Raw genomic sequence first — 25,397 nt, 5'->3', positions numbered from 1 at the left:
GGGTAGAGCTGAGCAGAAAGCCACTTAACTCAGCCATTCAGGGCAACCCACGACCGACCATCTATCTTTGACCTTGTTCAACTTTAGAAGTTTCCCCCTGCCTTTCAGAACCACTGCCGAAAGGTACAACATGCATTTATGGTTTCTAATGGAGTATTTTAAAAGCATAATTAGAAGTGTATTAACAAGCTGCAAAGCATAGTTTAAAAGTACCTGTTCCTAAAGACTGCATTTTAGAACATCAATGCCCTGGACTAATTTTGATAAAAATGTTGACGTTTATTTAACAAAGAATGACTCTGAGATGTAACTGTTCCAAATCCCCACTTTTCCTTTCTTTCGTCTTAAATGTATGGCTTATAAAATCACACAAAAACCAAACAGCCCGGCAAGAGGGAACCCTGACTTGGGGTCTGGGCCCTAATCCAGCTGAACACCTCCCTCAGGACCAAAGGGACACCCCCCCCCCCACTCTCTGACCTCCTCCCCCCCCCTCCCCCGGCATGGGCCCTGAGCTGGGCACTAGGACCCCGAAATTCCTGACCCTCATACAGGGTTTACCAAAGTCTTCTTCTTGGAGCCCCTCAAGGGTAGACTAAATTGTCGGTCTGAGCATACCTGGACCTGAGGGCAGCCACTGAGGTGCAACGTTTTGAAGTGACAGCTGGGGTGTCTACTAGAAAAGCACACGTGAGGGGCCCATGTGGTTCCAGCATTGAACTCCAGGGGGCCTGAGAACTTTAAATTCAATGCTGGCCTTTCACATAATCATGAAGGTGTATTTATTAACTGGATTTATAACTCTTAAATATTTAGACACGTATTAGACATTTGCACCCTTTCCCAGGCCCGACAAATGTTCGGGGCAGGCCCAACAGGAAGTTGGCATGTAGTCTGGGGAACCCCATCTTTTGATGAGATCACTTCTACCACCAAACACTTCACTGAAATGCACCGAAAAACCATGCGAGAATTTTTTTCCCTTAAAAACCTTTGGATTTTTACAGATCCAGACACAATCCACAAGTGGAAGGAAAGTACTGATATTATTTCTATAAACGCTTTAAAAACACAAAAAGCTGAAGAGTTAAAAATTCAAGGATTATGTTGTTTGCTGGGCTAGTCCATACAGTAAGGAGGCCTTTTCCCTTCCTAGATTATTTGTATTTGCTTTCCTTTTCCAGCCTTCAAATACCCAGGTTATAAAATTACTGCTTTTAACACACTTGGTTAAACACAGGTGAAGGGAACAAGAGATTCAAACTCGTGTCTTCTGCTCCCAACAGCCAGAGGACTCACTGCCATTTATTACTCTACTGTGGGATTCTCACTTCTTACCAGAAGTGTCTAAGAATTTTTAGTTCTCAGCATAAACAATTGTGCTTTCAAAAAATAAATACTAGTCCGGAGTATGAAAAACAACTTGAGAATTCTACTTCCTTCTAAAGATCTTTAATAACCCCCATAACTGTTGTATTTCTGAGGCTGGCTTCCACGTATCAACTAGAAAGTTGGTAACTTTAAAAGATTCCTGAAAGAAGACCATTTCACCTGACCTGAAATGGAGCTATTTACTGGGAGCAGCAACAGAAAACTTTTTTTTTTTTTTAATCAGAGAAACCACCTGAAAAGCAAGTTGAGGGGGCTCAAACACCACGAGTCTAACGATATAATATTTTAGCCCTACAGTCCAATTGCTTTGCTGATTCCTACACAAAACTATCGAAATACCAATAAAAAGGCACCAACATCAAGGCTGGGAGTCTACAGAATATTGCCACTGGCAATGCTGTCAGTGTCTGCGGGAAGGTTCCAGGTTTGCATGTGTCTGCACATCAGCCCTGGCAGCTTCCTGGGAAGAATGCCTTCAAAAGCTGTCCTCCAATCATTGTAAACTAGTTTTACATGCACATTTTTAAAGAATTCAGGACCAACCGGAAGCTCAGAGAAACGAAGGGGAACTGTCCAGTAATATATTTTATTCTACTCAGAAGGCAGCATATCTCAGTCCCATACTTTAATAGGAAAACAACTGGAGGGGAAGGGATTGTATCTAATCTCCACCACACACCCCCAAAGGCGCAGCGCAGGTCTATTTGCCCTCCAGCTGCCAAATCAATACCTACCAACAAACTTTCAATATTTTATTTTGACCGCATTGCTCAATTTTCAAGCTCATCTATCAACACCAACACCAACACAGGTTTCAAAGTCAGGAACCATTAAGATAATAATTTGGGGTAAGCTGTCAAAAGAAAATCAGGAAAACTGTCCAGCTACAGAAGTTCAGCTGTGCGTTTTTAATATCCAAAGGCAAACATACCCAATGACAGTTCTTTCTACTTAGATGACCCTCAATATGAATGACAATCAAGCAAATCATATGGACTAGCAGGTACCATGGACTTTTATCTTTTTTTTTTTTTAAGTTTATTTATTTATTTTTGACAGAGACAGTGGGAGCATGAGCTAGGGAGGGGCAGAGAGAGGGAGGGAGACACAGAATCCGAAGCAGGCTCCAGGCTCCGAGCTGTCGGCACAGAGCCCGACACGGGGCTCGAACCCACAAACCGCGAGATCATGACCTGGGCCAAAGTCGGACGCTTAATCAACTGAGCCACCCAGGCGCCCCACCATGGACTTTTATCTTAACACACTTATTAAAGCAATTCCTCACCCTACATACTAAGCACAGACTACATCCAACCTGGGACACCTTCCATATGTAGTATTCTTTCATTCCTCCCCAGGAAGGAAACAGGTGGAGCCACAAAGAAGAATGGAGGGAGACCAAAATGAGGGAGAAGAAGGAAAAAAGGAAGAGAAGAAGGGAACTGAAAACGACAAGGGTGAGCCAAAGAGTTCACAAGTGAGCATCTGGCACTGACAGGAGGAACTGAGCACAGAGTCTGCGGAACGTGCTACAATCTGGAAGAAGGGCGCCAGTTTGAAAATGGGAAGAACTGAAGACAATCCTGTTAGGATTGGGGGTGTAACTTATCTAACCAAAGGATTATTGCTGGACGCCCCACTCTCTAATTCTCTATTAGTCATAGTTTGCTCGATTTTCCCAAGGGCAAAAATGTCACCAGCTCAGTTTAAAATTTCCTAAATAGGGGCAGACTAGGTTACTACCAGATTTTATTATGAAAACAGATTCCAGCCTAAGCACCCAATTTGGGAGCCTCCCTCTGACTAGCCCAATATGGTTTGGTTATAATCCCCGGGCAGAGGCTCGGCCTGAGGCTAGGGCAAGGGTGTGGGGTAACTCACAGGCCGGTCAAGTCCTGATCACTGTGGTATAAACACAAGCGATTATTTCAATTTTCTCCAAAGATTATTTTTTCAGGGCAGCCCAAGAAACCCAGTAATGCCCAGATTTACTAGAAAATTTTTTATTCATTTCCCCATGCACCAGAAAGTAAGCTAATAACATCCCACCGAGAGTGCTGTCAGGTCAAATCCCTCTGCTGCTGAATGCACTGGCAGGATCAATCTCCCTTCGCTGGCCATCCCACCATCCACTTTAGGGCAAGACCCTGGGGACCGCTCCAGATTACCCCTCCACACACAGTGTCACAGGCACAAGCCAGAGTGGCCCAATCAGTGCCAAGAAAAGAACAAACTAAAAAAGATTAATTCACAGATGTTCATGCATTTCACATACACTGTGCCCCATGGTCCGTTGCTAGGGCAACGGGAGACCACCAGTGCGAGCTTTATTGGCTTTATGAAGTGCGTCTCGGGGACTATAGTCCGAGAAATGCTGCATAATAATAGTGTGGCTTTTCTGAAGCCTTGTTTTGTGCTTATCCACATTTAACCTTCTGAGCATTATGAAGAGGCATCGTTATGCATGGCCTTCAAACCCTCCCACCACCACCACCAAACTGCCCCAACTTTCTATCTAGAAGCATTAAAATGTATCTCCTGGGGGTCCATTTTGGGAAGATCCACGTTAAACTGCTCAACCAGTTGCACTAGGGAAAAAAAGACCTACAACCATTTAAAAATCCCTCTATTAGTAGCGCCGCCGACCACACCAACGATTTCTGAGCAGCACAGAAGCTACTACAAAAACCAAAACGTGCCTATGCCCCTGACTTCCTATGCTCGGGAAAGACCCTTGCTGCTGAATATCACAGTTGGTTTTAACCAGCAGGACCAGCAAGCCTTGTCAGGCCAAAGTCTCTTCCCAGGGGAGAGAACTTTCTGCAATGATGGGACCGTTCCACACCTGTACTGGGAAGGCAGTCACGGCAGCCACATCCGCTACTGAGCACATGAAAGTGTGGCTAGCTGCTGCCGCGAAGCTAGTTTTTAAAATTTTATTTCATTTCAACAAATTTAAATTTGTAATGCTTCACGTGGCCAGTGGCTACCGTTTTCAGGCAGTTTTAGAGGCTTACCGAAACAACTAGGTAGGTTTTAAAAAGTTCACGAAGTGCTGTCTCGTCACGCTTTTAGTTTCTGCTTAATTAACACAAATATGACTCCAAGTAAACGTACACAGCACAGCATTCAGGGCTGGCCATGGCTCACTGTGCTGGCTCCAAACAGCCGCTGGCGGCGGCCTAATCAGCCCGGTTCTTTGTCCAACGGGCCCGGGATGGAGACTGACATCCCCTCCCCCCACACCCCACCCCAGGGCGGGAGGTTAAAATCACAAATGTCACAACTCTCAGAGCAGTAGCACAGATCAAGTGTTAATCTAAAGGGAAGGGGTGGGTGAGGGGGAGAATACAGGCTGGCTGGGCGAGGGAGGATCTGGAATGAAGAGGAGAAAAATAAAGCCAGTGAATAGATCAATAGAAGCAACAGCTTACATTCAGATTCACAGGAGAAAGAACACACCGAGACAATCATTTCCTGGGAAAAGCTCAAGCCTAATGAGAATTTACTCTGCTCCTTTATGTGACAACCAGCCCTTTTGTGGCACGGGCTTCCTGACTGACAGGAACCCAGGGCCCCTTAATAGGATTTCCATATTATTTCCAACACCTGCCCAGAAGTTATTTGTTTACATTGAAGGAGGCAAGATTCTCAAATCAGACATCTGCTTCTAGTTCAGGCATATCTTAGGAAACCATCTAGAAAGCAGCTTTGTTACCATGGTGACATTTTTATTTTCCGCCTTTAGTTGGCTCAAAACATTAGCATTTCCAATTTTATTTTGTTGTTCAAAAGGCCAAATGTCGCTCAAGAAAACAGAAGTTTAAAGAAAGATAAATGAAGAGACTACTCAAAAATTTCTAGAATTAAAATGACCATAGGAAAGAGTAAATCAAAACGAGGCGTCATTACATTGCCTACTAGCTTCTCTCATTGGGTGGCATCGCTAAACCTGTTTACCTTCCCCCTCCCCTCTTCCCCTTAAAAATCTGAATACTCAGCAACTTGGAAAGCACCAATTTTGAAAGACAAATTCAAGAATCCTTAGGGTGTGATACAATTAAATAATGAGTCCATTTCCATGAAAAAGAATTCCCCTCGCTCGACCCTATCACCGTCTTAAGAAAGCTCACTTACAACAATAATGCTTAAGACATTTTAACTTCCACCTCACTGCAATTCAGTACGGGGGCGAGGGGTGTGAAGGAAAGGAAAGTGTAAGCTTTTCTTGAACATTCAGAGGTTGAGGAGGGGATGGAATATTAAACAGCGAGGGAAGAAAGGTAGATGACGCAGGGGTGGGTTTCGTGCAAGGGCATGCTGTTGTTTGCAGCCTGCGGCTGAAGCTGCATGACTACGGGAGGCACTGGACCCGGGGGGTGGGGGGGACCGTGTTTATCCACCACCTTCAGCCATCGCAAAGAAACAGGAATCTAACTAACTTACGGGACTAGTGCTAGAAGCCGGACATGCTTTTAAAGCATACAGAAACAACTGGATTGGTTCCGAGTAATGCATCTGATAAAGCTAAAGTAACGGTACTTTTGTTCACTTTTTAGATTCAAAGGAAAACAACGAAGCAGTTCAACGCTAACATTTAAACTTCCGATCTGGCAGATCTAAGCAGCATTTATTGAGTCTCAAAATATGATTTTATTACTGTCATTTAATGACAAGCTTATTTAAAGGAATCTAAAATTCTTGCAGAAAGCGCTTCTCAGCCCTCAGCACCCTTCCTTTCTATTCCTCTGTCACGACACCAGAATGGTGTTCAATCCTGCCCCAACGTGGCTGGCATGGCCATAATTAGATAAGACTCCTCTCTACGCCTGACATTACAACCCTTAGTAGTGATGGCCCTCAGGCGTAGGGAGTCTTGAACTCCAGACACACATGAATTACTTTAAACCACCACAGAGTAAAATACGGAAGTTGGATACAAGTAAATACAATGATTTCCAGCAAAAATGATTCAACAAAGCATGAGAGGCACGAATGCACAGCCATCCTGAGTGGTTTTATAATTTTGCCAGAGTAGGTTATGGGTGTTACTGTAAAACACAAAAAAGATGGTGAACAATTCTTTGGAATACTTTTTTTGCAAGAACTATCTACATTTGAAGAAACAAACACTTTTGAAATTCAAGGGCCAGTAAAATTAATCTCAGGCCCTTCCACAAAACTGAAATGTTAGATATTAACTTTTCAAGAGATGAAATGCATTCTAAGTAAGCAAATTAGACACGTTAAACATCAGGATGAAAATGTCTAATAACGAAGAGGGATGGTTCCTGGAGATAAACCATCCTTGCCAAAAATCAGCTGGGGAAGAAGCCCCACCCCCACCCCCCACCCCACCTCTGGTAATTACTCCTTCTGCCTGGGTGATCGGGGGAGGAGGGCACAGCAAAGGAGCGGCACCTCTCCCCCCGTCACATCATTAATCCATTTGTGCCTGCCACCTGAGGACCAGCTATGCCCTAAAGATATTTATTCATCCGTTCGACAAACAAACAATTACAACATATTTTCTGGAATTAGGGCACCTGTTACATTTCACACAGCTTACACGCCTGGAGGCAGGTATCAATTAATACTGAACAAATTACTGCATCATAAACCCACAGAACAAAAGTTCCCAGTTGTCCCTCGATAAGGTAACTCTACATAGTGAAATGCACATTAGAAACAAATACTTCTACAAAGAACAGAAAAGCAACAATGATACTCAAACATTTCATTACAAATTACCATCTTATTTCGGAAAACTGAAGAGTTAAACATTAAATGCTTGAGAAGCCTACTTTAAAACACTAAACTATCCCCTAGGCACCCCACTCCCAAAATGAAATAAAACTGCCACTTGTATTATTTGGCTAATGGTGTGGCCAACTTTATTAATGAAACATACCCTATGGTATAAGATTTTTATTGTAAAGTTCACTTGTAGGGCAGAATTAAATTACCTAAGAAAACATCTACATTCCAAATGCTTGAAAAAAATACCTAGCAGAATAGCTTTGCGATCCAGGGACCTGCCACTGTGACACAGCTTAACCTAGAGGGAGAGAGGATTCCTAGCAGGGTCAGGATTTTCCTAACTCTATTACAATTCCCTTCTTAACTAATCCTTGATGTGTCATCCTATACAGTTCCACAAAGAAGATTAAGATTTTTGCCCTCAAGGAGCTAAAAATTTAGTGGGAGAGAACTTTATTCTGTTGGAGCACAGGGCATCTAGGACACCACGCACAAGAAAACAGATGTACTTAACATATTTTAAAAATTCTACTTAAAATCCTATTTTTGAAAGCCCGTCTTGAGTCATATTTACATTGGGAAAGTGGAGTTGGATTTCAAATACATCACAGTGTGTGTGTGAAGGTTAAAGGACACAAAGAGAATTCCATTTATCAACGATCAGCATCATTTGTAATACACCTTTGTGTATTAATAAACCTCATTAGATTGGTCATCGCCAACACGTACACGCAAACCAAGGGGTCATTCTTCTACCCATTCTCCCATCGTAAGAAAAAGACATCTCCCGGTACGAGTCAGCAGAAAGTATTCTTGCCACCACCAGGAAGCACAAAGAGACATTTAGAATATGGACCATTCTACAGGAAGCCCAGGCCAGGTTCGTCAACCAGTCAGTGGCAGAGGGAAAATTTTAAAAGTGAAGGAAACACCTAGATTAAAAGAAACCTGAGGGTATTACAACAAAATGAAATTGATCCTATTTGGACCCCATTTCAAGCAAATAAATTATTGGAAATCATCAAAGAAGTTTGCTTGTAGGCTGGATATTAGAAGCTATCAAATAATTATTTTTACCGAGTGATTAAAGGCATTACGGTTACCAAAAACATGTCCACTTTCAAGACATGTGTTCACTTTACACACTGAAGTACACAAAGGCGAAGGCATGCTATCTGGGATTTGCTTTAACATACTTCAGCAAAGGAGGAATAGATTAAACTGTGGCTGTAAATTGACAGCTCTTATACCTCCATGTTAAGTATATGGAGGATCTCTGCACTATTATCTCTATTTCTAAGTTTTTCAAATTTTTACTAGCAAAAAAGAAGGCAGAGTCACCCCAAAAGCTTCTTTTTTGAGGATGGCACTGCCTATGTGACCTTGGACAAGGCCTTAGCACCTCCTCACGTCTGAAAGACGAGCCTATGCCAGCCTCCCACCTTCGCCGCTGAAATCTAAACTGAGCTGCACGTGCAGCAGTGGGACTGAGTAAGAATCCACCGTATTTTTCCCTAGGTTAGAGCGGATAAGCTGCAGTGTCCGAGTTACAGCCCTTATTTAGATACATCCTTTTCTCAGAGTACTGATGCCTGAGGGGAAAAGAGGAGACAATGCAAGCTCCAGTAGAGTTTGGTTTAGGGCTGGTGTTTTGTTTATACCGGCTCGCTAGTGTTTTATAGATTTCATCTACTCCTCTTTTTAATCTAGTCTCCTATCACTTTATGCCTTTGTCTTTCTATAACATGTCCTTCTAAAGTCTACAGTAATGAAAGATGGGAATCAATCCCATCAAGCTTTCTCCCACACGGTAAAATGCCAAACATTCCCATCTTAAACAGGTGCTTAGGGGCGGGGGGGGGGGGGGGAGGGGGGTGGGCAGCGTTAAAAACAAAACTGACTGGGCCATTGGGTTATCCCCTCTCGCACTGGTCCCCCTTTCTTCTTTCTCAAGTGGCTTCTTCTCCACTTTCCCCCACACGAGACATGCCAAAGGGTTAAACGTATAAAAGGCACACTTTTTTCAGACTGATACTCCTTTGAGACGGGAAAAAAAAACCATCATCAAATCATACAGGTCACACAAGATCCTGGAACAGAACCTTAACCATTAAGTCTTGGTGTACCAAGTAAAGTGGCAAACAGAAGTAATCATTCTGTTAATTCAAGCTAAAAGCCCACTTTCACCTGTAACACCCAACTAATGAGGTAAAAGTGCTTTCTTGGCCTGAATCATACACTTCAATTTTTATATAAAAACAGTCTTAGTCTAATTCTCCATTGACAAACCTTTACTGCCAACAGGAAAGAATTGGAAGCAAGAAGAAAAGCAACGTATGATGTTTTAATCATCTACATAGAATACACACCAAAATATAGCAGAGGCAGAATACACAAGCATTGCCTTAGATACAACTAATGAGCAGATCATTCTGAAAACCGTGAAACAAACAAACAAAAAGAATTCACGTAGGAAATGGAGGGAAAACACAGTATATGCACTCACAGAAAAGCATTTTGGTTGAAAAATAACTACATGTAAGTTTAGAAAAATAAAGTCCACCACCCATACTTATGCTAGCAAGACTTACAAAAATTCTAAGTGCCATATTGGCGGACTGTGTGGAAACATAAACACGGCATTTTAAGATGGTATGCTGTTTCTGGGGATTAATCTGGCAGTGTACAAGTCACTAAAGATGATCATACTCTCAAGATGAACATGGCATTTTGGGGAAAACAATCCAATGAAAATAGTAAGATAAAACCACCACCACTTTGGAGGAAACAAATGTACTTGTGCTATATTTTACCAAAAAACATGGCAAATCCTTCACAGGTCTGACTCGAGGAGGTTACTGCATTTGGGATACATAATATATATTAAAAGGACTAATGAAATCACAAAGTTTGCACAATACCAATTTGAGAGGGGCCATGGAGTTTACCAATAGTTGGTGAGAGTGCATTTCGCTATTTTTCTATTTCTATTTAAGCTGGTCTTGATTTGGGTATCTGTCATTTGCAAGACGGTAGCAGAGTTGTATAGACATTTGGGGGTAATAAGACTAATTGCTCAACCTCAAATTCCTACCAAGTTTTGGGTAACTTGGCCTTCATACCTCTGATTCATCATCCTCACCATCAGCCGCTCAGATAAAAATGGGAGAGTGATGTGAGGAGCCTAATGATTTCTCTTCATGAACTGGTGCCACCAGCAACTGGGCAGCTCCTGGCAGGATACGGGAATGCCACTTTGGAGCCAACCAACTTTTACCCCTTTACCCTCAGGAGGCACAGGCAGTGCGAGGTTCCACCACACTAGAGAATGTTCCCTTGGTTTCGCTTATGATGCTTCAAGGCATGAGAGAAATGGTACCGTATGTGCCGGAAGATGGTGAGAAAGCCCCCGGTCAGGAGAGAGAAGTGGGAGCCCCACTGCGGGAGCTTCTTGGAGAGCTAAATTTGGGCCTTCCAACCTACCCCTAAGGATAAGAGTGGATCACGGTCTGTGTTTCTGGGACCCAGGCTTGGGCATATGGAGTTACAGAGAGCCAAATGAAAAGCAGGTGCCCTGGACCCTCGCGTCAACAGCCCTACAATACACCCCATTCTGGTTTCTTGCCACCAAATAAACCGATTCTTGGGCTTCTACAGTGCTTTCTCGTTTAGGTCCATATTTACCTTCTCCACCCTTGTTGAAAAACTTCAGATACAGATCTGTAAATAAAAGGCTTAGGAATGAACTTGGCTACTGGAGCTATAGAAAACAAGATCAATAAAGCCAATAGCATAGGTTTAGTGGCCACAGAACCTCCAAGAAGAGAAAGGAAAAGGAAGAAAAAGGCCCAACACTTTCACAAGTGAATTTTTCTCATTTTACTCGACATCTAAAAAGGTAAGGCACCTTAATTATCTGAATCTTTACAGTAAGTTTAAATTACATTTTATGAGCTATTCTGAAATCTGCCCTGTTTAATAATCTGTAACGTCAAGAAAACATTTTAAAGTGTCTCTCACAATTAAACCCATCCACAACCTTGTATAAATCAAAATTTTGCTACCATATCAAAATGTTACACTGGGGCTGTATAACATTGCCCACATCCTCATTACATGCAACACTAATTACTACCAGCAGATTCAGAATTTTCTGCACATTAGAGGCTTTTAGAGGAGCTATAAAAAATTTCAGGCACCATTAATTTAAATTTGTATTGAAATTTCCTTTTGACAGATGGCCAAAAATTACTTATTATTTAGAGCACCAGAGCTGCCTGTTTGCACATTAGAAGAGGAAAGGGAAAAATTAAAAGCAAGAAGGAAATTTATGTCACGTTCATTACCTGTTAAATGTTAAGGAGCATTATCCTGCATGAATAAATTATTTCATACAAGCCTGACTCCAGCTGCAGGCAACTGGCACGCTCCGGCTGATAAAAAACCACCTCGAGTCACACAGCAGACAATCATAAAAAGCCCCTCTTAACCAGGAGCCACTTAAGGGAGGATGAGGACGATCAATGGAACAAGCCACTAACTTTCCCTGAGCATCACAGAACACATTGCCGAAAATCAGCAAACTTGTTTCACCTTGCAAAGCCACACACAGCACAACCCCAAAGCTGACACAACTTCCAATTTGAGAACAGTAACCGACAAGAAACATCTATTTATAGCTACCATTCCATAATAAATCAAGGAAAATCATCCACTTCTATTTGCTTTTTGTTTTCCCCCTGGCTGCTGGCTATATAGACACTCACTCCCGGACTCATCCTGAATGATTATAGATGATTTCAAAATACACCCTACTCTGGCACAAGGGAATATAAAATGTAATTGACGCAAAAGTGTGCACTGGAGTATAAATATTTTCATAGTCTTCTGAGAGTGGGGCAGGACAGGAGCTTTTGTTTAGTTCACTGGCCTGCCTGAAGGTATGTATTTATCATAAGAAGGCAGGGAGTGTTTATATGCCTGGCCTCAGAATAACTAGACAGGCTTTCCAAGGGCTGCTATCAGCTAATGCTGGTGGATGCATTTACTCACTACTTCTAAGTACACGTGTGTGGAACACTTACCACACTCAGATTAAAACTGCTCTTTTAAAAAATCTACATACTGATATGCATATTCTACAACAAAATACACAACTGTAAAAGCGTAAGTAAATAATTCAGTGTGTGCAGTTTCAATTGTAAATGTTGACATTTCTATGGGTGTACAGATGCCCTTTCAAATTACAAAGACTCTTGAAGGGTAAAATAGATACACTTAATTTTTATTTTCCATTATGTAAGGGTTTTGGAAAAAAGGACAAGGAGTCAAGAGGCGTTCAAAGGGAGAGCACATGTGGTTTCAGGGGAAGATTTTAGTCTTCATAAACATAACTTCATTAAAAACTACAAGAGACAGAACTGCTTATAATCCACAACAATCAACTGTTGCAAAATATAAGGAAAAGAACTGACAGCATCTGTGCGTTGGCCGATGCTTGAGAACTATGCTTTCCTTCTAATCTGTACAAAATACAATACATATTACACATATAATTATGCGTAACACACAGGCATATTTACACCGTGCCTGGCTCAAAAGTGATCGAACAGTTTTCGTATTTTCCTCATGTCCTGCCGTGGTGGCCTGTTTTTCCTGTTTGCTTACTATATAAATTCAGGCATCCTGAGTACATCCCATTCTGGGGTTACACAACCACATCCAAATTATTAGGCCCCCAATACTTTTCCTCTTTCCCTACAACTTGTCTATAAAGAGATACAGAGGCAGATAAGAGAGATGCAAAACTTAAGGAGAATACCTTATTATACCAGGAAACAAGATGTTATTCAATGGGGTCATACCTTTTAGATCTAAACAAAATTTTTTAAGTTTATTTATTTATTTTGAGAGAGAAAGAGAAAGAGGGAGAGAGAGAGAGAGAGAGAGAGAGAGAGAATCCCAAGCAGGCTCCACGCTCAGAGCAGAGTCCAAACGGGGCTCGATCCCACAACCCTGGGATCGTGACATGAGCCAAAATTAAGAATTGGGACGCTTAACCGACTGAGCTCCTTCAGGTGCCCCGGAGAAAAACGCTTTAAAACAAATGTTTCGTTAAGGAGTTTTGTAGGATGGAATTGTTTTCTAAAATGAGACTAAGGTACATTTCTTATCAATCAATTTATTTACTCTTCATTATTATTTATCTTACAGCCAAAGCCTAAGTGAAAAGAAGTAGTGATTCTTCGTCACACAGCAAGACGTAATAAAATGAGCACTGCAAGCCAGATCTTCTGTAGGACAATCTTGGTCTATAAATCAGATTGTGACAGAAAAGTAAGACTGAGATTTTCAAAAACCTCCCACACACAACTGAAAACAGTCAAAAAATGCAGCTGACCACTATTTGGTAAAGCCCACCACATCATTCTGTACATTTCGAAGACTCCATTTCTAGATTTATTCAAATCATTTAGAGACCTAGTAAGCCATTCCTTAATCTGTGGGTTTGAGTCCTACCTTGATGGAGTCTCTGTCTACAGGCAAAACGGCAGCAACACAGGTGGTGGGAAGAAGGGAAAAGAAAAGTACCAGTTAGTTTACATAAGATCATCCATTTATCAAACTTGATCTCTGCTAAATAATAAATGGCACAGATGGCAACTCTGCATTCAAGTTCATTATTAATGCCATTCGACCAGATCCACACGCAAAGTGCCAATCTACCTTTGACACAATTTCAGAGGCCAAAGCTGGATACTCAGATTATTTATACTCCTTATTGACTTGTCCACTTATAAAGGTGCTTATAGTCACGCTTCAGCTCTGCATCACAGCATTTAGGTAACTGGATGACAATATTACAGTGTTTCCAACATCAGAGATGGGAAATTTATGTTTAGGTGATAAAAATCATTTACCCAAGATTGTAATTCATGGTAATGACACTGAAAGAGGAGTAGATATGAAGTTTTAATTACAACCACACCCTTCTAACGAACGAACCACCCTTGTGCTAACTAAATTCCCACAAAGGAATGCTGGGAGAAATCTCCTCGTTTGCTTTTCTGCCACTGACGAATAAAAATTATCGGTAAGCACCATACAAACAGACGGTCACATCAAAATATCTCCTATACTTTAACGGAGGGAAGAAACCAATCTAGAAGGAGCACAACTGTCCTTTAAATCAATTATTTGCATAAACAATTGTGCTGTTCTTCTAGGAAGAGATGAGTTCATTTCATGCTTCCAGATAGCCTGTGTGAGAGAGGTAGTTAAATCAACAGATTTAATTTGGGCTGCACTTTCTCAAGTACTAAGACTACTAAAATTGTTTTCTCACCTGCAAGATTTTTATCTCGCCAGATAGGCTGATCTGATTTATAAATAATAATTGGCTCTGTTAAATTATCAAGTAGTTTCTATCAGTAAGTCTTTCCCCAAAACAGAGGAGGTCAAAATGAGCTATTAATGCCACTCACTATTTCAAACATGGAGCACTGTGGGATTTCATTACTGATCTGGACTTGGGGAACATAGGAGGTAGCACGGGGTCAAAGGCAGTAACCAGGAAACAGGAGCCCTTGCCTTTGGGGACTGCGTTAACTCGTGCTAACCGCTAGGGTATCATTTGGAAAAAGACTGCTTCCGATCATTAATTTCCCTTCCAGCAGAAATCCTGTGTCGAGTCAGTCACTGGTAAAGTTAAATCCAGAGCCAGAATGCACAACGGTATCCAGAACCCACCCTCAGTGGCAGGCAACAGCAGATTGACATCTTGAGGGAATCACTCACCTCTTTGGTGATCATTGTCATGGTGCTTCTTCTCATCTTTAATTGGAAGGTGGGACTGGCCTCCCAGGGCACTGGAGAGGGCCAGGAGGCCAGCGCTGCTCCCAATGGGAGGAATGGCAGGGGGCTGAAGGCCGGAAGGGTGTGGGGTCAGAGGCACCGGCAGACCATGTCCATGTGACAAATGCTGGGCCTGGAGTTGTTGCTGCTGTGAGAAATGAGACACAGATATTGAACTTGTTCCCCACCTCCACGTCCCCCCACCCCCCGCTAAAAGAAAAGAGGTGCAAACAGATCATAGAAAACCCAGCACCCATGAAGGAAAGGTTCCTCTTTTGTATACCTATTTTTTAGAAGGGCAGGGAGGGAGATGTATAATGGAGAAATGTCCTTAGATTTGGGGGTTTTGCACTTCACTGTGAAGAACTTAATTCTCACTGAAATTAGCTAAGTAACTTAATAGCCGAAAGTCAGATTTCTTCAAAATGCTCATATTTTGTTCTCCAAAACATAAGGCCTTGCTATCATACATTTCTAATCAAAACACATACGTGACTAACTGTTAGAGCAGTTATGGTGAACCAAAAAAAAGCTGAAAATTGAGAAAATTAGCGTTAAACAGTTCTCCCAGAACCGCTGCACAGCATGCAGCAAGAGTTAATTTGAAAGAGAAAACCTGAATTAACAACCCAGAAAAGGAAACTGGTTGCAGCCACCGTTTTAAGCCCTTTAAGTGTCCTCAGCGGTACTTGAGCAAATTACTAAAGAAAATCTAATGTAGCAAGGCCTGGGTCCTCCTGTAGGCTTGCTCAATAATGCTGAAATAATTGGGCACTCTGTGCACGTTTAGTGATGCTCGAATGGAAAGCTAGAGGCCTGCCCTTGTACTCTTCTCTAGCGGCCGCCTCTGTGTTGTGACAGGTTTATCTGAGGGGGACTGTGATGCATGCACCAGTAACTGTGCTGACAAGAGTTTAAAGTCATTTTTACCAGCACACTGGCAACACATGGAGAAAGCCCTCGAGAGGCTGGAATGGGAGTGCTTGACCTCAGCAGAGGCCACATCAAGCTCAGCTACAGGAACTGCTCTGGGCAGGCCTTGCTGCCTGCCAGGAGCGGGGAGGAGGAGGGGGAGGTGACAGGAGGGCGTGAAGTTAAACATGTCCCTCAACAGGAACCCCCTTCCACTGGAGACCCTGCTTAACAGTGCTGGAGGAGAACAAGTGCTGAGAAATTCTCAGACTAACTTCTGTAGAGATTACATTTTAATTAATGCCTCTAAATAAATCACTTGTCAGGTCTATCCTATGACAGCCAAAGAGGCTTCTATAATCTTTCCAAGTAGGACTGCACAAAATAGCTTTTAAAAAAATACGTGGGGCGGTGTAGGCTGCTGCCCTTCACTGGCAAAAAGGATCCTGAAATGCTTTTTTAAAAATGTGTATGTAGGGGCGCCTGGGTGGCTCAGTCAGGAAGGCATCCGACTTCGGCTCAGGTCATGATCTCGCAGTTCACGAGTTCGAGCCCCGCGTCGGGCTCTGTGCTGCCAGCTCGGAGCCTGGAGCCTGCTTCGGATTCTGTGTCTCCCTCTCTCTGCCCCTCCCCTGCTTGTGCTCTGCCTCTGTCTCTCTCTCAAATAAATAAATACTAAAAAATTAAAACTATGTATATTTATATATAAAAAAATATTTCCATGAAAAAAGTATTTTTTTCTCCTCCCCAAGTGACTTTTATTTCCTTCCTCTTCCCCTCTACGTGTCTTCCTGTGTCTGACTATAAAAGTCAAAGTATAGCACTAATTAGCTCTTTTCTCCAATTGACCCACAACTATTTTCTGGCAACATGCAGTTAAGATACAATCAATAAAGTAATGACACTTTCAAAGCAAGTTTACGTGTATAAAACAGAAAAACCGGAGCAGCATTCCAGGCTTTCCACCAACTCACACCCACCCTGTGGTCTTGCAAAGCACAAACTGTCTGGACAGTTCAAAGTAATGTATTTTTTCATGTGAGTAGCCAAAATCATGTTCATGACTCTTTATGTACTGTCACTTAGTTGTGACCAAAAAGTATGAGCACACGATCATATGTTCTAGATGTGCAGGAAATAATGTCTATGATGAAAACAAGGCTTTTAGGTAAATATATGGCAAATTTATTTCAAAACCTCATTCCACTGAAATAACCACACCATGCTCCAATTCCCTTTCTCCTCTAAATCGCCTAATACTTCGTGGGTATGGGTCGGGCGTGTAGCCACTTTCTACCTCGGATCAGAGTTCAATTGGCAAGCATTTATTAAGAGCCTGCAAATGTGTCTCTCTTCTCACCTTCCCTCGACTCTAAACTCTGGGAGTCTACATCTGACCCAAACCCTAGCTCACTGCAGGCACCCAGACTCAGAATATCTGGGCAACTTCAAAATATATAGGTCTATTTCATTAGACAAAAAAAAAAAAAAAAAAAAAAAAAAAGCGAAAGCAAAGAAAAAAGCCCTCAGTCAAAAACAAACCTTCAAAGGTGCAGGTGTTTCACTGTTATTTTTTTCTTGCAGGACAAAATAGAAACACTATCATCCTCATGTTTCCAGTCAACCAGGAACTTTTCAAAGGCAGAAAACACAGCCCTAGAGGCTGGTGCACTATATGCACTCACTATTCTACCTCAAAGCAGCTCTGATACCACCTGATCCTCCCTCCTCCATGTCCATCTGTGAGGAAGGAGGGGCCCTTTTCCCTTCCAAGGCTGAGACCCTTCCCCACCTCCCCAGGCCATCAGGTTGCGGTCGGCCCCTCTTCCCTTCCATTGCTGTCGATTCTCCAGCTCCCTCCCCTACTCCTGCTCTGGTGGTTCTCTCACCGATCTTGTCCTTCTGCTAGCAAGCCGGGTACCAGCATCCCTAGCATTTGGTTTAAGATGAACTGCCCGGTGAACTCTGAAAGAACCCGAGGTAGCGCTTTTTCAGGAGGGAAAAAAACACTATATTTTAATCACTTTTTGTGGCCTCCATTGCCCCTAACACAGTGCCCTGCACATAACTGGCACTTGATAAATGTTTGTTAAATTTAATTAAAATAACCTTCTTTTGCCCTCTTCAGCTGCTGGCCTGTATAGATATATCCTTGATTTTGCACAGCCAAACTTCTCTAAAAACTAGTGTAAATTTACTCTCTCCACTTCTCAGCAACCCCCTCCTGTACACACATACACACACGCCCTCTTCCTCCTTAACCCCTATAATTTGGATTCCAGGTCCACCCTTCTCATATAACTGACCACCTAGATAGCAATTATTTCAGGATTTCACAATTTTCTTTTTCTCTGACACACATGCAGCCAGAGACCGCACACCCTCCTTGCTGAAACCTTCCTTTACCTGCTTCAGGAATACTGTAATGACCCCACGGCCTCTCTTCACCTCTCTCAATGCTCAGCCGTTAGATTTCCTTTTCAGCTTTTTCTTTTCCTGCTCACTAAAGAGAACAGTCCGCAACTGTCTGCTCCTCTCCCATACTCTGGTAGCCCAGGTCTAACTTCTTGCCAGACAACTCTACCTGACGGTCCAATAGTCCCGGAAAATAAAAATGTTCAACACAAATGCCCTAAGTAACTTCCGCTGGCTCAAGTTCATCAACCACCATCGATTTGTTTTTCTTCTATGCGCCTATATCCATTATCACCAAATCCTACCAATTCTCAAATAATTCCTTAAATTTCTACCACCACCATGCCCGGCAGACCCTTATCATACATTGATGACAGCAAGCCTCCATTAGCTCACTTGAATTCATCCTGCATCACCACTGGCATGTTCTTCCCCTCAATTCCTGTCATCTCCCATCTCTTAAAACCACCTCACCCTGATTTCACCAAGTTGTAGTCAGTCACCCATCCCAGCTCACCTCCTGTTTCACCTGTTCTGCAAGGGCCTCTCAAACGTTCCGTGTCTACTATCTCACAAGACTCCCTGCATCATTCACTGCGTGGGCTGCCTCGTAAAGGTACTGTCATTCACCTTTTTCTGGCTAAGAAGACCTTGGGCTTGCCAGCGAGATTGAGAAGTTCTGCAGAGAAGAGACCAGCCTCAAGCCTCTGTACCCCTGGCACCTAAACTCACCCCTGTTGAGTCATAGGACCATACATTTAAAGCTTTGGATAATTAGATTTCCACTACATACGAAAAGAGTTCCTACATACCTTTGACCTGGCTTCCGTTAAAGTTGATAACTTACATAACCACAGAAATGATCAAAACTAAAAACTTAACGCAGTAGTACTACGTTACTATTAAGTAATTACCATGGTACTACTGTTACTATCACGGACTTGGTTCAGATTGCTCTGGTTTTCCCACTAAATGCCATTGTTGTGTCCTAGGATGTCACATTGCACTGAGAAGTTGTGACTTTTCACATGTCAGCATACCAAAATTACAAAGCCCTTTCAAAGATCCTAAGAATGGCAACATTCAAATGACAGTCACGTTGTTGACTAGAATATGCCTGGAGAGTAGGAGAGAAAAAAAAGAATGAGAAGGGGCTACCAGGAACCCATTTCACAAGTCATCCACTAGCCACACAAAATATCAAACAAAAAAGCACACTCAGTAGGGTACCCTGTAGAAAGGTGTGATTTTAAGCAAGTGTTTAAAATACAAAATTTTAAGACAAAAAGGAGATTAAATAAGTCACCCAAAGATATACGACAAAAATGTAAGACATATGCAGAAATAATACAGTACGTTTGAAAATGTTTGCATCGATGAACAGACCACTTTCTGTATTAAGCGGTCACGTTTAGGCTTCTTTCTGAGTTCACACTTAGAAACTACCCTACAAGGAAGTGGAGTGGCAGTGCACACTGACACGAGTCAATAAAACAAACATACAAGACACCGTCTTCTTTAAATAAAAGCACTGAGTCACCAACCAACCAACCAACGGAACCACACCCTTTCCTCGATTAAAAATAAAATGGCTTCAATCTGTCAAATTTCGAATAACATTCAAGAATTCAATACAAAAAAGAATCTCTTGTCAAGTCTTCTCATCAACAGAGGAAAACTCAAAGCAGATTCCCAGGAAGAGGCCTCAGGTTTCACTGGATATTATTCCAGATCTGAGAGTTGCATAACCTAATGGCCCGCCCTACAACCTGAGCAAAGCTTGCTGATGGGGAATCCATGGCGTCCTCTGTCCTCTGATCTCTGCCCCATCCATGTTAATTACAGAGCAATTAACCTGCAAAGGTTTACTACTTTATCCTACAGTCATGCTAAGAAACGTAAAACTTCCTTATTAAAGACAGAATGAAAAGAAATGTATGTAGAGTACATAGTTCAACATTGACCTGTCGCTAAAATAATTTAAGATAAATCACCATTCTAATTACAAACAAAAGTTGAAAAATAACGACTTGTAAGATAAAAAACAGTCAAAAATCAAAGAGAAGGGCATAGACTATAGTACCAATTAAACATTAAAAGAAAATATACTCTGTGTAACCATTAACTCAGAAAAACGTACGAGAGAAAGATACATATCTGGGAAAAATTCCTCTCATAGAGCTCTCTAGACTGTTACTATTTTTAAGTTGCTTATTTAAAAGGTGGGGGGGGCGGTGGTGGAGAGGAAAAAAACAAACCCAAAACACTCTTATCTCAACCACAATACAAAATAAAAATCCTCGCCCCCCTTCCCTTGATGGGCCATTTGAAGAGAATAAACTTTAAAATGGAGTGAACTTTAAACTTAGACAAGTGAGCATTCCATTAAGATAATTAATTTAATTTTGAAAAATAGCCAGTAATTACTTCTGAAAATATACAGCAATGAGGTGGTAGACACAGCCTCAATTCCGTTAATAGCTTTTTACTGGAGTTTCTGTAACAAAGAATTATTTCCCTGCAGTTTCAAGTTTGGAACGAAGGGTAGAAAGGGACTTGCGAGGGAATCAAGTTCACAGGAAATGTCTTTTGAAATGTTGTCCTACTTCAAAAAAGGAGTTATTTTAATCAAATGACACCAGCTGAGGGAGCACCAGGCCAGACAGGCCAGTGACCAAGCAGGAGCAGGTAAGTCAGAGCCTCCGTGCAACACAGATCCCTGGCAATCCTGGACAGCTCCAACTGGACACCAGACAGTTTTCTTATCCACCACCCCAGCGGCAATGAGCGTACTTAGTGCCATATCTTCATTTCTTTAAAAAAAGAAAAAAGAAAGTGCATGGCGAGCCCACTATAGAGCGTTAAGAAAGCTACCTAGGGGCGCCTGGGTGGCGCAGTCGGTTAAGCGTCCGACTTCAGCCAGGTCACGATCTCGCGGTCCGCAAGTTCGAGCCCCGCGTCGGGCTCTGGGCTGATGGCTCAGAGCCTGGAGCCTGTTTCCGATTCTGTGTCTCCCTCTCTCTCTGCCCCTCCCCCGTTCATGCTCTGTCTCTCTCTGTCCCAAAAATAAATAAACGTTGAAAAAAAAAAAATTTTTAAAAAAGAAAGCTACCTAAATTAACGGGGAGTGACAACTGGGACAATGAGCCAACTAGGAGGTTTTGTTCAGCTGGCGAAAACTTGAGGCACGTAAAGCATTATAAAGAATAATAATTGTAATAGATTATAACACATCTTAAAAAACAAGTTTCCAGGAGTGGGGTCCTCGGCACCCAAAGAAAACAGGTGGGGCTGGGGGGGTCATTCTGGGGCCCAGGACTAGGGAACGGCTTCCAAATTCACAACATCCTTCCTCCGGCTGGCCAAGGTGTGCGCACGGAGCGGGTGTGACTTGAGCCAACCAGGAGCCACTGTGCTGACAGAGAAGCAACAGGGGACCCAGTGACCTTAAGAGAAGCCTGGGAAGGGGAGGCAGCAGACTGAAATGGAGCAGCGAGTCCAGGGAGGGGCCCAAGACTGGGCTGGTGTCTACATTCTGTGAACTGTGAAGACGCCCTTCTGTGAGGACACTGGCTTGGGGGCTGGGCTGAGTCTGGGAAAAGAGATCCGGAATGGCACTCAGGGATGTACCGCAACGAGGAGGCATCAGAGCCACCCAGCTGGGATCACTGCCATCTATGGAGGCAAGGGCCAGCCACTTAACATTTCTGAGCCTTAGTTTCTTCACGTAAAAAGTGGGAACAGTTTTAAAATCTATCCCCTGAGGGTGCTGGGAGAATTCTATGAGGTCATGCACATAAAACCTTTAGCACAGTGCTTGGCAAGTAATAAACACTCAATAAATGGTAACTGCTATCACTGGAAAAAGGTATCCAGAAGTCCACACACACACACACACACACACACACACACACACGGTGGGGTGGGGGGATTCTTTTTTACAGAATATTAACTTACAAGGAGAAAGAATTTAAAATTTACCATTTTGCCACTCCAAATGTGTTAACAGCATCAACAGAGGCTAAAGCCAATGGGTAAAAAATTGTTGGGGGGCCCAGTGATTCAAGTGTCAAGCATCAGCCCACAGATTACCGAGCTTCCCCAATAAAGTGATACAACTGTAAATATACAAGAGCACCTAGGTAGTATTTTTACTAAAAATACTTAACCTGAATCTAAACATGAGGAAACAATCAGACAAATCCAGATTATGAGACATGCCATTAAGACTGGTCTAGAATCTTCCAAAATGTCAAAGTCACAAAGTAAATGGTTCAGGGACTGCTGTACCTTAGAGAAGATGGTAACAAAGACAGCTGTGAGTATTGAGTCATAGACTGGGGGGAAACTGCTAGGAAGAAAATGTGCTACCACAGACGTTTCGTGGATGACTGAGAATTAGGAATACAAACAATACACTAGATATATACAGACGTGTGAACTGTATCGCCCTTCTATAGGAAAATATCCTTGTTCATACAAGATGCACGCTGACGTATCACAAGGCAAACCGTCCTTGTGACTTTCGGCACACACAAAAAGGCAAAATGTTAACTACCGAGTCTACGCGATGAGTATACGGTGTTAACTATTCTTTCCACTTTCCTGCAGTTGTTGGGGGGGGGGGGGCAGTAAGATGTGCCCTTCTGGCCAAAAGATGGGGAGTTCTTGCTTCCAACAAGTATCTTTAGCAAAAGCTTGTAAGTGAATACGTGGAAAGAAGCAAGAATAAAAAGAACAAAAGAAAGAACTTTTCAACCGGAGTTTATCTGTAACTGACTCCAACGACTTAAAACATGAATGAGACTTACTGCAGTGGAAAGAACCTGCATTGAGAGCAACCCAAGGAAGATTATCACTGTGAGGAGGATGTTTCTCACGGTCCCTGGGCTGGTCTTTAAGGGGAAGACACGTAACAAGCAAAGCAAGTAATCTTGTGACTCCTGTGCCAAGGACTCTATTGGATTACCTTGTAGTTTCACTCACAGACTGATAACGGCAAGAAAAGCAGGGGAAAAATCCCCCAAATCCGATTTATTATGTTAAATTTCCCATCTGAGATCCTGTCAGAATTTTTTCTGAATTGGTCCAAAGTTTACCAGGAAAGGTAATTCTAAGCAAATTAATAAGAGAAATATAATTTCCTGGAGACTTCTTCAAGCTTTTGAAAGAATTTTTTTTTAGAGATTTTTTAACGTATTATCTCAATGAAACCAATGATTCTATTTTGTGTTTTAGTCATTAAAGTCACCAAGCTAGGGTGTCTTGCTCAGAAGTTTTCTTTAGTTATTTCAGAGTCCTTTTAAAAAGTCAAGCTGTGTTTAAAAAGCGATACGCATTAGGTTCTTCAAATAATCACGCAATTGACCTTCAAAAGTAGAATGAATCGCAGATGATACCGAGATGTGCTGCTCTCCAAGATCTTGACCAAAGCTCCTATGTGTGCTATTTACATGTGTACACACGTGTATGTGCAGGGAATATACACATAAACAAAAGAAAATTTTAACAAACAATATCAAATAGTATGTGTAGCTCACTGTAATATTTTCTGTTCTCTTCTACTTCTTAATAGAAAATGTTGACTATGGTTCACTGAATTGATTTCACTGCACACTCAGTCTGACTCACAATTCGAAAAACACTGAACCAGGTTCTGTGATATGTGTGATACTGTCATTATAATAAGAATTATATATTTGGTCTCTGTCCACTATTTCTGGCACAGAGAATCCTTGAGAGATTTCCTAAGCAAGGAGGCTGCAGCCAAGGTGTCTTTTGTTATGTTAATGAGGTAACTTTGGGAAACCACCTAAAGATGGATAGGGGTGGCTGCTAGGAGAACCAACCATGTGATCAAAAGATTAGAACTTTCAGCCTCACTCTCTGACCCCATGGGAGAGGAGGGGGCTAGAGATGGAGGGGGGCCTCACCAGGGGCCAAAGGTCTAATCAATCATGACCAAGCCTCTGTAAAAAGTCAAAAGGATAGGGGTGGGGAAACTTCCCAGTTGATGAACACTTGGAGAGTTGGAGAGAATGTGCACTAGGAGAGGGCATGGAACCTCCACACGCTTTCCTCATACTTCGTCTTATGAATCTCTTCTATCTTTCTGTCCCTGAGTTATATCCTTTTATAATGCACGGGTAATCTGGTTAGGTAAAATGTTTCTCTGAGTTCTGTGAGCTGCTGCAACAAATTAACAGAACCCAAGAAGGGACCTATCAGAAACACAGGTGACAACCTGGAGAGGGCAGTGGTGGAGGGAAGATGTCTTACAGGGCTGTGGCGGGAAGCTATGTCCAGGTAGACAGTGTCAGAAATGAGTTGAACTGCTGGAGAATCGCTTGGTGGAGTGGGAATCCTCCCACCCCACTGGAATGGGGTATAGAATTTTATAGGCCAGCACCCACACATGTGAGGCCCAAGGTAAATGTCAGTAGACTTTAGTGACCAAGGAAGAAAATGAAGTCTGGTGGGGAAGCCCAGTGAGCAAGGGAGAAGTAGGATAGAATGTAAATATGGGAATCAGATCATGGACAGAAAGGACTTCAGACTTTCACGTAAAAATAAGGAGAACTTGAGGCTGTGATGAGTTTTTTTTTGGTTTTGTTTTGTCTTTCAAATTGAACTTTTAGTTTTCCTTAATGAGCATAAGCTGGCTTGTAATCATTTGGTAGCTACATGTGCTGGCCAGTACCTTCTCTCGGTTTCTGGGCTTGGCTTTCCATTTTAAGATACCTTTTAATACACAGATGTTTTTAATTTTAACTGGGTAACATTATCAATCTTTTCTTCTTATGGTTTGTGCTTTCTGTGACCCATTAAGAAATACTTCTCTACCCCAAGATAAAGATTCTTCTTGTTTTTTTCCCGAAAGTCATCAAGTTCTGTCTCTAATAAGCTTTTTGGATCGACACTGCAAATGATAAGTGGATCCAAGTTCACTTCTTGCACAAGAATAACCAACTATCCCCCCTCAGTAATACTTACTAGTGGCCATCTTTCCCTTCATGGATCCGCGTGGCCCTCTGACGTATATGAATGGGTCGATTTCTGAGTAC

At 42.3% G+C, this 25,397-nt stretch overlaps 1 protein-coding gene across 14 annotated transcripts in view; it reads right to left on the bottom strand.

Annotated features, from left to right (window-relative positions):
- The window catches only part of LOC123593423 (transducin-like enhancer protein 4), a 142,479-nt gene that overhangs the window by 56,683 nt on the left and 60,399 nt on the right, over nt 1-25,397 (bottom strand). For 8 of the 14 annotated variants that reach the window (XR_006710310.1, XM_045469185.1, XM_045469188.1 and 5 more), the window contains 2 exons: nt 14,950-15,154; nt 13,672-13,688 (listed from right to left, as the gene is read on the bottom strand). Coding sequence is in view for 13 of the 14 variants with exons in the window: in XM_045469185.1 (XP_045325141.1) it covers nt 13,672-13,688; nt 14,950-15,154 (222 nt within the window). In the remaining variant the exon portion in view is untranslated. The remainder of the gene's footprint in view (nt 1-13,671; nt 13,689-14,949; nt 15,155-25,397) is intronic. The other 6 variants (XM_045469187.1, XM_045469189.1, XM_045469192.1 and 3 more) reach the window with 1 other exon arrangement.

The sequence above is a fragment of the Leopardus geoffroyi genome, chromosome D4 (genome assembly GCF_018350155.1).
Source record: "Leopardus geoffroyi isolate Oge1 chromosome D4, O.geoffroyi_Oge1_pat1.0, whole genome shotgun sequence".
In the NCBI taxonomy this organism is placed as follows: domain Eukaryota; kingdom Metazoa; phylum Chordata; class Mammalia; order Carnivora; family Felidae; genus Leopardus; species Leopardus geoffroyi.
The sequence above is the reverse complement of the archived record's forward strand: the minus strand, read 5'-3'. Positions and strand labels throughout refer to the sequence as shown.